At 33.1% G+C, this 13,408-nt stretch overlaps 2 protein-coding genes across 2 annotated transcripts in view; one reads left to right on the forward strand and one right to left on the reverse strand.

The window, feature by feature from the left end:
- Positions 1–3,747: 3,747 nt before the first annotated feature.
- cldn5a (claudin 5a) lies at positions 3,748–6,296 on the reverse strand. Its single transcript, XM_073818761.1, has one exon. It carries the CDS (start codon positions 6,070–6,072, stop codon positions 5,425–5,427), a length of 648 nt encoding a protein of 215 aa, XP_073674862.1. The 5' UTR covers positions 6,073–6,296; the 3' UTR covers positions 3,748–5,424.
- Positions 6,297–7,693: 1,397 nt separating this feature from the next.
- LOC141286612 (septin-2) overlaps positions 7,694–13,408 on the forward strand; it is a 54,405-nt gene continuing 48,690 nt past the window's right edge. Inside the window, exon 1 of the mRNA XM_073818661.1 lies at positions 7,694–7,820. The gene's annotated coding sequence lies outside the window, so the exon portion shown is untranslated. The remainder of the gene's footprint in view (positions 7,821–13,408) is intronic.

Consider the following 13,408-nt stretch of genomic DNA (forward strand, 5'->3'; position numbering starts at 1 on the left):
TTAAAAAACTGCTAAAAGTTATAAAAATGCACAACAAAATTACTAAAACTAACTTAAATTAAAAAGAAAACTAATTTAAAATATGAATACAAACTAATAGTGTCTCAGTTGTGCTAAAATATCACTGTGGTGTAAAATAAAGAGCTGTATAACATGATTTCTATAGGTGAGGTTTGTTTGTTTATGTCTGTATATGTGTAGGGTGAGAGGTTGTTCTTTCTTGGCATTCTTGTCCCTCATTTCTCTCTCTCTCTCTCTCTCTCTCTCTCTCTCTCCCCCATCCGTGTCTTGGAATGTCTGCCGACGGGTCTTCCATTGTCCTCATCCATATGGCCACATTATGGGGTCCTGTCACCAGGCAACTGCAGGTTCTTGTGCGGTTGCCATGACGAAGATTCTTTAATGACGTCGTCGCTGCCCCCTTGCGCCTCTCTTCATTATGGATGGAAGGTCCTTTTAAAAAGTCTGGCACCTCCCCCGAGTACCCACCCAAAACACACACACACACACACACACTCACGCTCGTTACTCAGCCTCGTAACCTCCTTAGCTTCCAAAGGGTGACTGGAACTAACAATCCCACAATGGCGGCTGAAAGAGCTGGTGTGGATATTCATACAGCCTCTATTGTGTTGGAGACTGAGAGAGGAGGGTCGGGGGAAGCAGTGCTGTTAACAAACCCATAAACTACAGAAACACAGGACCACAGTTAGTGCTGTAAAATGTTTGGTCAAATAAGATAACAAAATTACTTCCGTTGAGAACAACTAAATTCGTTTTGTTAAAGTTATTTTTTTTTTCATATGAAATAAATAAAATTACATTTATAGTCAAATTAGGGGGAAAAAAAAACTAAATTTTCGACTTTTTAATATGCATATACTGTTTCAACAAATGCAACTATACTTTATATGGACTTTTAGATTACATCCAATGATCCTGTGCTTTTATCTAAACTTGAACATCTGGTTTTGAGTGACTTGTTGAGCGCCACTAATGTGAAGTTATATATTTGGCTGAAATAGATGAAGTTTTGTGTAAATGTGCAAGAAAATTTGTGACAATCTTGGAAGGGTCAAACCAATTTCGCAGTGTATGCTATTGTTTTTACCTGACTAAAAACTTATGAATTTTTTATATACATTTTCTGATCATATGCATTTTTCAGAAGCAATTATTGCAAACCAAAATTTGATTTTTCATTTATTTTGTGTAAAGAAAACCTATGGATTTTTATATGCATTTTTTCAGATTTTATAAATTGTTTTAAATTTAATTGGAATTTGAATTGTTTTTGGGAATTTTGTGTAAAGAAGCATGGATTTTTCTATATATTTTTTTCTAATGGATATAAATGATGCATCTACGAAATATAATAAATTATATACATATAATATATATATATATATATATATATATATATAATAATACAATTATTTGTATTAATTTTTTTGTTTGTGTAAAGAAATCGTATGATTTTTTATATCCAATTTAGCAATTATTGAAAACTAAAAACCTGATCAATAATTTGTATTGATTTTTTTATTTATTTTATGAATTTAGATATTATTAAAACTAAAATATAAATTATTTATAATTTTTTTATTATCATTTTTATTATTGTTGTAGTATTATTTTTTATTTATATTTTTAAAGAAACGTGCATTTTATTAATTAATAAAATATTCATATGCATTTTTCTAATTGTATCTATTTTTGTAATTTAGATATTATTACAAACTAAACATTTATAAATGTATTATTATTAATATTTTAAATATTTTGTGAAAAAAAAACATTGTGGATATTTTAGATTTTTTTCTAATGGATATAAAATATACATCTGCAAAACAATTTATATTTATAAATATATATATTATATAAAATTTATATATATTACATAAACAATATATTATATTAAACTGTATTATTTGTGTTGATGTTTTTTTATTTTGTGTAAAGAAAACGGTTTTTATATCCATTTTCTGATTACATTGTTTTCAGAATTTAGCAATTATTACAAACTAAAAACCTGATAAATAATTTGTATTGATTTTTTATTTAATTTGCTAATTTAGATATTATTACACTAAAATTTAATTAAATTTTTTTTATTTTGTGTGTATGAATAAAATCTATGGATTTGTATATGCATTTTTATGATTTTATGTAATTTGTGGAATTTCAATATTGTTACAAACTAAAATGTGATAAATTATTTATAATAATTATTTCATTTGTTTTGTTAATATTTTTTAAATGCACAATGCATCAATATATATATATATATATATATATATATATATATATATATATATTTTTTTTTTTTTTTTTTTTTAGGTATTATTACAAACTAAAAATCTGATAAACTATACATGTATTATTATTTTATTTATTTTCTGTAAAGAAACATTATGGATTTTGATTTTTTTTTCTAACGGATATAAAATATGCATCTAAAAAATTAAATATAAATTTTTTTGGTGCACTGCGATGGCATGGCTGTTTAATATTCATTTTATCTTCCAGTGTGTGACCAGTTCACTTGTACTGGTACTAACCAGTAAAATCAGGTCATGCAGTTCTCCAGTGTGACTGACGTGTTTTTGCTGTGCTGAGTGGCCATATGACCAACTAAGCCGACTAAGAAACAAGGTTTCGGAGACTCAAGCAGCAACAGTTGCATTTCAAATTTGACTGTACAAACTTTGCATTTAATAACCACCCAGCATTAAATGCTTAAAACTCATTTGAATGAATTGGTATGATCCTTTTAACTTCAAAGCTAAATCTAAGCCTTTTTGTTTAGCATCTAAACTAGTTAAGAAAACTAACTACCAGTGCAGAAACCAGTTTATATGAAAGTTAAAAAACATATTAAGGGTTTTCACAACCTGGAGTTGAGCTTAAGGTGACATTATTCATTACAACAAGGCCTACACTACCAGTCAAAGGTTTGTGAACTGTAAGATTTTTAAAGTCTCTTCTGCTCACCAAGCCTGCATTTATTTGGTCCAAAGCACAGCACACACAGTAAAATTTTGAAATATTTTTACTATTTAAAATAACTGTTTTCTATTTTAATATATTTAAAAATGCAATTTATTCCTGTGATCAAAGCTGAATTTTCAGCATCATTACTCCAGTCTTCAGTATCACACGATCCTTCAGAAATCATTCTTATATGATGATTTGCTGTTAAAAAACATTTTTAAAAAGTTTTAGGATTCTTCGATGAATAGAAAGATCCAAAGATCAGCAGAAATTATAGACATTAGTACTTTTATTTAGCAAAGGTGTTTTAAATTGATCAAAAGTGATGATAAAAACATTTATAACGTTACAAAAGATTTCTTTTTCAGATAAATGCTGTTCTTCTGAAATTGTGAAAAACTTCTAGTCTGCTGTTTTCAACATAATAATAATAAATGTCTTTTTGTGCAGCAAATCAGAATATTAGAATGATTTCTGATGGATCATGTGACACTGAAGACTGGAGTAATGATGCTAAAAATTCCGCATTTAAATCACAGAAATAAATTACATTTTACAATATATTCAAATAGAGAACAATAGTAAAAATATTTCAAAATTGTACTATTTTTGCTGTACTTTGGATTAAATAAATGCAAGCTTGGTGAGACATCAAAAAACCTTACTGTTCAAAAACTTTTTACTGGTAGAGTATAACCATAATTTATTCTTTAACATACAAAGGTATTAAAAACACAAACATTCGTATTTGTGTCAAAAATGTAAATGTTTATTCCAAACAACATTCATTCAAGAATTCAAAGACATTTAAAAAAGTTACAAAAAAATAAACATTTCAGTCAAGCTGAATAAACTGAACACAGAGGTCTTGAGTTCAAGAAACGTGAAGATGCCCATCCATGAAGGCACTAACCGGCAGGATATTCCTAAAAACAGACATCTTCCACAGTGGACAAAGATCCTGCTGGATTGCATTTCTCATGTGAGCGTCGGTGTGGACGGGTGAGTTACGAATAACCGATCAGTCAGGAGTCGCTTGAGTTTTCCAGCTGTTTCTCCTGGCTGACAATCCAAGCGTTTAAGAGTCTCTGCAAATGTGCCAAAGCAGATTCCTCTAGATGTACACACTAAAACGTTGGTAAACATCACAACAGCTACAGCTACTAACTTAATGCTTTTAGTCTTTGACAAACTTTTACAAGCTTACAAACTTCTCCAGGTACCTAAAAGAGATATGTTGTCAGATTATAGCTTTCCTCTCACCCATGTATGTCCTTGATAGGTTTGAAACAGCACTTTTTAGCAAAAGTGAAACACTTTATAGTAACTTTCATTATGAAAACAAACAGCAAATGTGACTCTGGACCACAAAACCATCTTTTTGAGATTTATACATTATCTGAAGCTTTCCATTAATGTATGTATGTACAGAGATACAACTATTTTGAAAATCTGAGGGTGCAAAAAAATCAAAATATTGAGAAAAAAACGCCTTTAAAGTTGTCCAGATTAAGTTTTTAGCAATGCATAGGCCTATTACTAATCAAAAATTATGTCTTGATATATTTACAGTTGGAAATTTACAAAATATCTTCATGGAACATGATCATAATATCCTAATGGTTTTTGGCATAAAAGAAAAATCTATAATTTTGACCAATACAATGTATTTTTGGCTTTTTCTACAAATATACCTGTGCTACTTAAGACTGGTTTTGTGTCCCAGGGTCACAAATATGCTTAACAGATCAGAGTTCATGCACATGTATGAAGAAAAATGTCGAGTAAAATCGCTTTCCACTCAGATATACACTGTAAAAGTTTTCACCAGTTTCAACTTAAAAACTTAAGTTTAGCAGCTGCCTTAACATTGTAAGTTAAATCAACTTAAGTCATTCCAACTCACAAGTTAAATCAACTAATTTTTATTGTAAAAAGTTAAAATGACTTGTAGTTTTAAGGCAGCTGCTGAACTTAGGTTTTTAAGTTGAATCTAGTGAACATTTTTTAAGGTGTAGTAAATACAGTTACCAAAAAAAAAAAAAGTAACATTGATTTAAAATTGTAATTTGAAGCAGAAAACCTCATTTTAAAGTGTGTCAGTGCCTTTTTGTCAGCCAATGAGTCCAAAATGCTTTAAAAAAAATAAAGAAATCAGATCAGTAGTTAATGCACATTACAATTCAGGATAATTTCAAAACATTGTATTGATCTGTTAAGCACAGCTAATGTTTGTAACTATAGTTGAAAGTTATTATAAAACGTCCACCTTTCAGAAATGCATATCCTCAAAATGTTCACGTTAAATAAAAAAGCACTGATCCAAAGAGTAGTCCAGGAACGATGCTTAACAAAGTAAGAACCGAAACATCTGCAGGTGCAACACACAAGAACTTTAAAACAGCAAGTGTAAATGAGTCCAAACAGCGTCTAAACGTAATTCCTCTTGTCATAGTCCCCGTTGGATGTTGCTCTTTTGGTGGGCGCGTATTTGACCGAGTAGCCGGAGCTTCCAGAAGAAGGGCACGAGCAGCAGAGCATGCTCCCTCCGAGTAGCAGCATCGCGGTGGCCGCCCAGCCGATGTAGAGCGCCGCGCCGATCTCCCGCTTCTTGGCCGAGGGCACCTGCGGGTTGTAGAAGTCGGAGATGATGTTGTTGGCCATCCAGCACAGGGGTACGAGCATGAAGATTGCGCTGATGAGGTAAATGACCCCTCCGACGTTCACCACTCGCGCTTTGACGCTCTCCGTCTTGATGCAGTTGGTGCACTGCGCGCCGGCGATCACCACCATCAGCCCGACGACGCACATGACGGATGAGATGACCGTGAGCGCTCGGGCGGCTTGGAGGTCGTGGCTGAGGGCGAGCATGGAGTCGTGCATCTTGCACTGCATCTGGCCGGTGCTCTGCACGGCGCACGACATCCACAGACCGTCCCAGATGGTCTGCGCCACCACGATGTTGGCCTCGATGTACGCGGTCACCTTCCAGGTGGGCAGCCCGCAGGCAGTCATCTCCAAAAGCGTGCCGAAGACGCACAGGGTCAGACCCAGGATCTCCAGAGCCGCGGAGGCCATCGCTTTTATTCCTTGGGATAAATCTGTGCACCTGTTGCGGGAGGTTTGGAAAGGCTCTGTTCCTCTTCAGGTTTTCTTTATTCTAAACAAAGGTCTCCAAAAACTGCGTCTCCAAAAGTTTTTTTCTTTCTCTCTCTCTCTTTTAAATCGATTAAATCTGAAGCGCTTTGATCAGGTGGACAGCATCTCTTCGCTGCGTCTCTTCTGTGCTTTGACTAACGGACTTTTCCTGGACTGGGAATAAGTGGAGTGGAATAATAGACTGAAGTGAAACTTTTATCCAATCGCAGGACGGAGCATCTGTTGCTCGCCAATCAGAATGTAGAGAAGCTGTGCGTTTGAGTTTGAGGGGGTATGGCAGTGAATACAACTTAAAAAAGGGTTACTTTCATTTCTTGAAAAAACAAACACGTTTAAAGAGAAAAAAAAAAACAAGAGCTAATTTAATTGTTTATTTATATACACGTACACTACCAGTCAAAAGTTTTGAATGGTGAGGTTTTTAATGTTTTTTTTAAGAATTCTCTTTTGCTCACCAAGCCTGTATTTATTTGATTCAAAGTACTTATTTTTGCTATTTAAAATAATTGCTTTGTAGTTATATATATTTTAAAATATAATTTATTCATGTGATCAAAGGTGAATTTTCAGCATTATTACTCCAGTCTTCTGTCACATGATCCTTCAGAAATCATTTTAATATGCTGATTTGCTGTTTAAGAAATTATTATTATCAATATTTAAAACATATATTTGTTCAGGATTCTTTGATGAATAGGAAGATCCAAAGATCAGCATTTATATGAAATAAAACACTATATTATACACTATATACTATTCAAAAGCTTTAAGTCAGTATTTTTTTATGAGAAGGAATTATAGAAATGAATACTTTATTAAGCAAGGATGCTTTAAATTGCTTAAAAGTGATGATAAAGGCATTTATAGTGTTACAAAAGATTTCTAGTCATCAAAGAAAGCTGACAAATATACTCAGCTGTTTTTAACATAATAATAATAATAATAATAAATGTTTTTAAACAGCAAATCACAATATTAGAATGATTTCTGAAAAAGTAATGATGCTAAAAATTCAGCTTTGAAATCACAGAAATAAATTACATTTTAAAATATAAAAAAAAACAGCTACTTTAAACAATATAAATATTTAACTTTTTTATGTTTTTGCTGTACATTGGATCAAATAAATGCAGGCTTGGTGAGCAGAAGAAACTTCTTCAAAGAACATTAAAAAACTTACTATTCAAAAACTTTTGACTAGTAGTGTATGTGTATTTTATTCACATCTTATTTTTTATTATCTGTATGTGCAAACCCAAACATACAAAGCTGTTTCAAATACAAAAAAAAGTAAATATAAAATATATAATATAATAAGAAATGTAAAAAAAAAAAGTTACAAATCTCAATTAAAGTTTGATTTAAAAACACAAATATTTAGTCACAAATTGCGAAGCGTGTTTAGACATGTTCGCGGAAGAGCTAGAAACTGTGACCTGTTTCCGCCATCTTGGATCTAATTCTCCGCTCTATTACCCGTCCTCCGCATTGGTATTTGAGCCATGATGGCTTCCGTTGCGCCGGTGTTCTTGCATTATGGGACAAGGGCGGAATTGTAGCCGTTTCCGGATTCCCTGAATTGGCCTGCTGGGAAGAAAGAAAACAAGGGAGGTGGAAAAGTGGGAAAAAACTCCTGGTGTTTGAGTTTTATCACGCGTTTATAACAGGTAAGCGACTGAAAAGTTAGCGAAGAGTTTCTTCGCGTTGTATCCGGAAGTGATGAATCACTTTGTACCAATTCCTGTGTGGCTCCAGTAACTGTTGCATGTCAGAAAGTTACACACATTGACAGAAGTTTCATTAAGTAATACAGTTGTATCACTCGATGTGTGGTTTCTCAGTTTGAAACGGTAAGATAACACATGTGTGTTTTGTTTTATTGCGGGTGTGTCAGTTTTAGATGTGCTACGTGCACTGAATTAAAAACATTTTATCAAGCAGGGTGTGGACGAGGAGGAGGTGTTCTCACTTAAACCGAGGTGCTATAAAAACGTACCCAAGGTTATCTGTTGTTTCATTAATAAATTACACTGGAATTTGGCACCATGTGAATTTAGAGCAGGTTACTCTCATAGGGGCTTGGGGGAGTCGAGGAGCTGATGGCCAGAGTTTGACAGCACATTTCAAAGTTTAATAGCAGCTCTCTGCCTGGAACCAACCTCCTCATTTTAACGTAGAGCCAACAGCTTAATACCGCTTTCTGAGCTGAGGCACTGTAATATCTTAAAAAGGACATTATGGTCTTTTCTCTGTGTTTGGTGAAGTTAGTATGTGAAAGTAGTATAATAGTGATTTTGATTAAATATTAGATTACAGTTGAGGTCAAAAGTTTACATCCCCCTTTCAGAATCATTAACTGTTCATTAGATTACCCAAATAAGAGGGATCATACAAAATGCATGTTACTTTTTTAATTTAGTACTGACCTGAATAAGATATTTCACATAAAAGATGTTTACAAATACAAGTTCAAACGTTTACACACATTTGATTCTTAATACTGTGTTACGTGGATGATTCACAGCTGTTTTTTTTTTTTTTTTTTTTTTTGTTTAGTGATAGTTGTTCATTAGTACCCTTGTTTGTCCTGAACAGTTAAACTGCCGCCTGTTCTATAGAAAAAAATTTCAGGTGCCACAAATTCTTTGTTTTTGTTTTTTTTTAGCATTTTTTGCATTTGAACCCTTTCCAACAATGATTGTATGATTTTGAGATCCAACTTTTTACACTAAGGACAACTGAGGGACTCATATGCAATAATGCAACTATTACAAAAGGTTCAAATGCTCACTGATGCTTCAAAAGGAAACAAAATGCATTAAGAGAATTTGTAGATCAATCAATCAATAATAATTTTATTCCGGTCCTCACAAACAAATTTTCACAAGATAAATACAAAATAAAAATAAAAATAAAAATAAAATTTTTTATCAGGGTAAATTTAAATTGTTTTGTCATCTGGGAAACATGTAAGTATCTCCTGTAGCTTCTGAAGAACAGTACTAAATGGAAAAAATATATAATGGTATTGAGCCCCCCCCCACCACAGTTCATGCATCGTTTTTCTTTCTGGAGCATCAGTGAGCATTTGAACCTTCTGTAATAGTTGCATATGAGTCCCTCAGTTGTCCTCAGTGTGAAAAGATGGATCTCAAAATCATACAGTCATTGCTGGAAAGGGTTCAAATTAGGGCTGCACGATAAATCGGATGCGATTATGAGGCGCGTTTAGTCAATGAAGCCGGTATTTTGATTATTAGTAAATCTCCAACACGTGCGTTCAGCTGGAGCGGCAATAAATACACAGAGCCGTAAATCACTGACAAGCTACGCCAAATCGCGCTCATAATCGAATGCGATTAATCGTGCAGCCCTAGTTCAAATACACAAAAATTCTGAGAAACCAAAGAATTTGTGGCACCTAAAGGATTTTTCTGAAGAACAGCGGGCAGTTTAACTGTTCAGGACAAACAAGGGACTCATGAACAACTATCACTAAACAAAAAAAGCACAGCTGTGGATCATTCAGGTAACAACACAGTATTAAGAATCAAGTGTGTGTAAACTGTTGAACCTGTGGACTATATGTAAACATCTTTTATGTGAAAATATCTTATTCAGCTCAATACTAAATAAAAAAACATACGTTTTGTATGATCCCTCTTATTTTGGTAAAATAACTAACATTTTTCAGATTCTGCAAGGTCTATGTAAACTTTTGACTTCAACTTCACTAAACATTTTTATAGGCCCAGACAGCTTTGATCGAATGCCTTGTTAATGTTACAGTAAGGAAGTTTGTTCATAACCTTGAGAGAACCTCACCAGAACACTTGGTATTTATAAAATGATATTTAAATTTTTTTTTTTTTTTTTTTGTCAAGCTAAATAAGAGAACTTCAGGCAGCTTGTATTCATCAGAATTATATCTTTTGGCTCGTGTTATGTTAAAATAACCCTGAACCTGAATAGAAGTGGTCTGGAAGGAAATCCCCACTTTATAATGAGCAGGATTTTGGCTTTTGGCAAGAAATGTGACAAGTAAACAAAATGAGTTTGTAAATGACCTCTTCATTACGAAGGACTATTGACTGTTTCAGATTTATTGAGTAAATGTGCTGCTTTTGTATAAATAGGCGTTTTTGCTTCCTTTAACAGTCCTGTGTAGGTTTGCCTTTGACTTTTTTGGGATGTTTTATTTTGCATTTCAGGGCATATTTTAGTATGTTTAAGTCAGAGCAGAGGAGGAATGATTCAAAAACAAGTGTTTATTTTAGGGATGCACCGAATGTTCGGCAACCAAAATTATTCGTCCGAAAAAAGCACTGACAGCGAGAGACTGTTTAGAACCGCATCACATGTCTCCCATGAGAAGAGAAAGGGGTGGTTGTTGCTGGTTACTGTATGATGACTGAAATTGCAAAATGGCCTTAAACCATTAGTAAATAAACTACAGAACGTTATGCTGTCTAATACATGCACGAATTGTATTTATTCTGACACCTCTGCACGAGTTTGTTAGCCAGGGTTTAAAGTCCAAAGCGCGAGGGAAACCTGTGTGATGAGAATCATTCATAAATCTGCTGCTGTCAGCAAAAAGTAGTACTGAGGTCTTCTTGCGGGTTTCCGCCAAAATAAAAGTCAACATTCATAAATGTTAGCATTGTAATTTTACTGTTTTTCTGTAAAATAAAATAAAAAAGTAAGATAAATATAATAACAATGATTACAACAGCTCTTTTAATACATTTATTATAACATTCTCCTTTGCTCAGCAAGGCTGCATTTATTTGTACATTAATAACACATGCCTGATTCAAGAAGGGGGTCTTAAAAATGACCAAAGTATATTATTTTACTAACTTATTAATTTTAAGTTAGATTGTGCTATACTGCTATGCTATAATGTCTACTAGAATGTTAAAAATGTTCAGTGTTAAATAAATATTTTTAAATTGTTGTTTTGTAATTGATTTTTTTCTTTGAAAAGCAAGACAAAATATTTAATTAATGCATTGGTGAAAAAAATTGGCAAAATACATGGGGGAAAACCGTGTTTGATAATTGTTTTTTCATTTTGGTGCTTCCCTATAGTTTATTTATTTTTTTGTGCTTATTTTGTGTAAATGAAAAACTATACTTAAATCTGGTTAAACGTCTAAAATGTTCAAATATAACAATGTTTCACAGCATGATGACTTCAGAGTAGCACAAAAACCGAGGAATGACCATTCAAAAGTTTGGTTTTGGTGAGATTTTTTTTTTATGTTTTTGAAAGAAGCTCACCAAGACTGCATTTATTCGATTAAAAATATAGTAAAATCAGTAATATTATGAAATATTATTACAATTTAAAATATCCATTTGTCGTTTGAATATATTTTAAGATGTAATTTATTCCTGTGATTCAAAGCTGAATTTTCAGCATCATTACTCCAGTTTTCAGTGTCACATGATCCTTCAGAAATCATTCTAATATGCAGATTTGCTGCTTAAAAAACTTTATTATCAATGTTGAAAACAGTTGTGCTGCTTCATATTTTTATGCAACCCATGATAGTCTTTTAGTTAAAAAAAACTGCATTTATTTAAAATAGAAATCCTTTGTAGCATTATAAATATAAATGAAATATAAATGAAAATGACTTTCACTTTTGTGTGTTCCTCTCTTTCTCACGTCTCATCCCGCTCTCTCAGCCTCTGTCCTGTATAGATGTGTCATTTCCCCCTGTGTTTAAAAGTTATTCCGCCTTTTGTCTCGAAAAACATTCATCAATACGCCAGAGCGGAGCCGCTCTTCAAAGGTGAAGCAAATTACGCCGGAGGTCATGAGGCGCACGTTTGACTCATGAACACAAGTGCTGCTTTGAACAGTAGTTTAGTTGTTAAATAACACTAGAAAACCCAGCTTTCTGATCTAACTGACTGTATATGTGGCGTTCCAGTCACATGTCTCACGAGCTTACAATCCGCTAAGCTCCGTCAGGAATTCTGTTAAGAACCTCCAAACCATTTTTCCCTTTATCGTAAAAACGATAAATCTCTTAAGTCAGGTCACAACCTACAAAAGGGTGAGGTAGAGTTGAAAGCTGGTTTGCATGTTAAATCTTTCCTTGGTTTTGAAGTTTAATGTACGTGTTAATGCAAAAATCACCCTCGGTGTAACTGCTGTGCTGATAATGAGGCCACTTGATTAATCTGCGGCGAGTTTATCCTTGCCGTAATTCCCAGCCAGCAATAACAAGACCTCCCAAAGTGTGTGTGTGTGTGTGTGTGTGTGTGTGTGTGTGTGTGTGATAAAATAAGGATTGCAGTGTCCTGTATTATAAACGCAGCACAGCTACGCCCACAATCTGACATTCATCCTAAATTAGTTTCCGTTCTTTCCTGAAAAACACTTAGACTCTTGATTTTTCCTGTCTTAGGAGAAGAAACACTCATGATCATGAAAATGAAGAGCTCATTCCAACCCCCTTCCTTGTTTTGTACTTATTTTGTGTAAATAAGTTTAGAGCCAAATGAAAACGAAACCTAAATCTGATTAAACATTGTGTGAAATGTTTAAATGTTCACAACATTTCAAAGTATGAGTTTTTAGAATAGAATAAAATTGCTGAAAAAAGCAAAAAAGCATCTCTTCTGCTCACCAGGGCTGCATTTATTTAGTGAAAAACACAGTAAAAACAGCAATATTGCGAAATATAGCAATTTAAAATAACTGTTTTCAATATGAATATATTTTAAAATTATCACAAAAATGAAGAGCTCATTTCAGCCCTCTTCCTTGTTTTGTACTAATTTTGTGTAAATAAGTTTAGAGCCAAATGAAAACGAAACCTAAATCTGGTTAAGCATTTTTCTTGTTTTTGAAAGAAGTCTTTTCTGCTCACCAGGGCTGCATTTATTTGATTTAAAAATACAGTAAAATACAGCAATATTGTGAAATAATTTAACAATTTAAAATAACTCCTTTTCTATATCAATATATTTTAAATTGTAATTTATTCCTGTAACGCAAAGTACATTTTTCCTGTCTTGGGAGTAGAAACACGAATGATCATAAAAATGAAGAGCTCATTCCCAACCCCCTTCCTTGTTTTATACTTATTTTGTGTAAATAAGGTTGGAGCAAAATGGAAACAAAACCTAAATCTGATTAAACATTGTGTGAAATGTTGAAATATTCACAACATTTTAAAGCATGATGACTTTTTAGAACATTTTTCTTAATGTTTATGAAAGAAGTCTCTTCTGC

Source organism: Garra rufa, chromosome 15 (genome assembly GCF_049309525.1).
Source record: "Garra rufa chromosome 15, GarRuf1.0, whole genome shotgun sequence".
Classification (NCBI taxonomy): domain Eukaryota; kingdom Metazoa; phylum Chordata; class Actinopteri; order Cypriniformes; family Cyprinidae; genus Garra; species Garra rufa.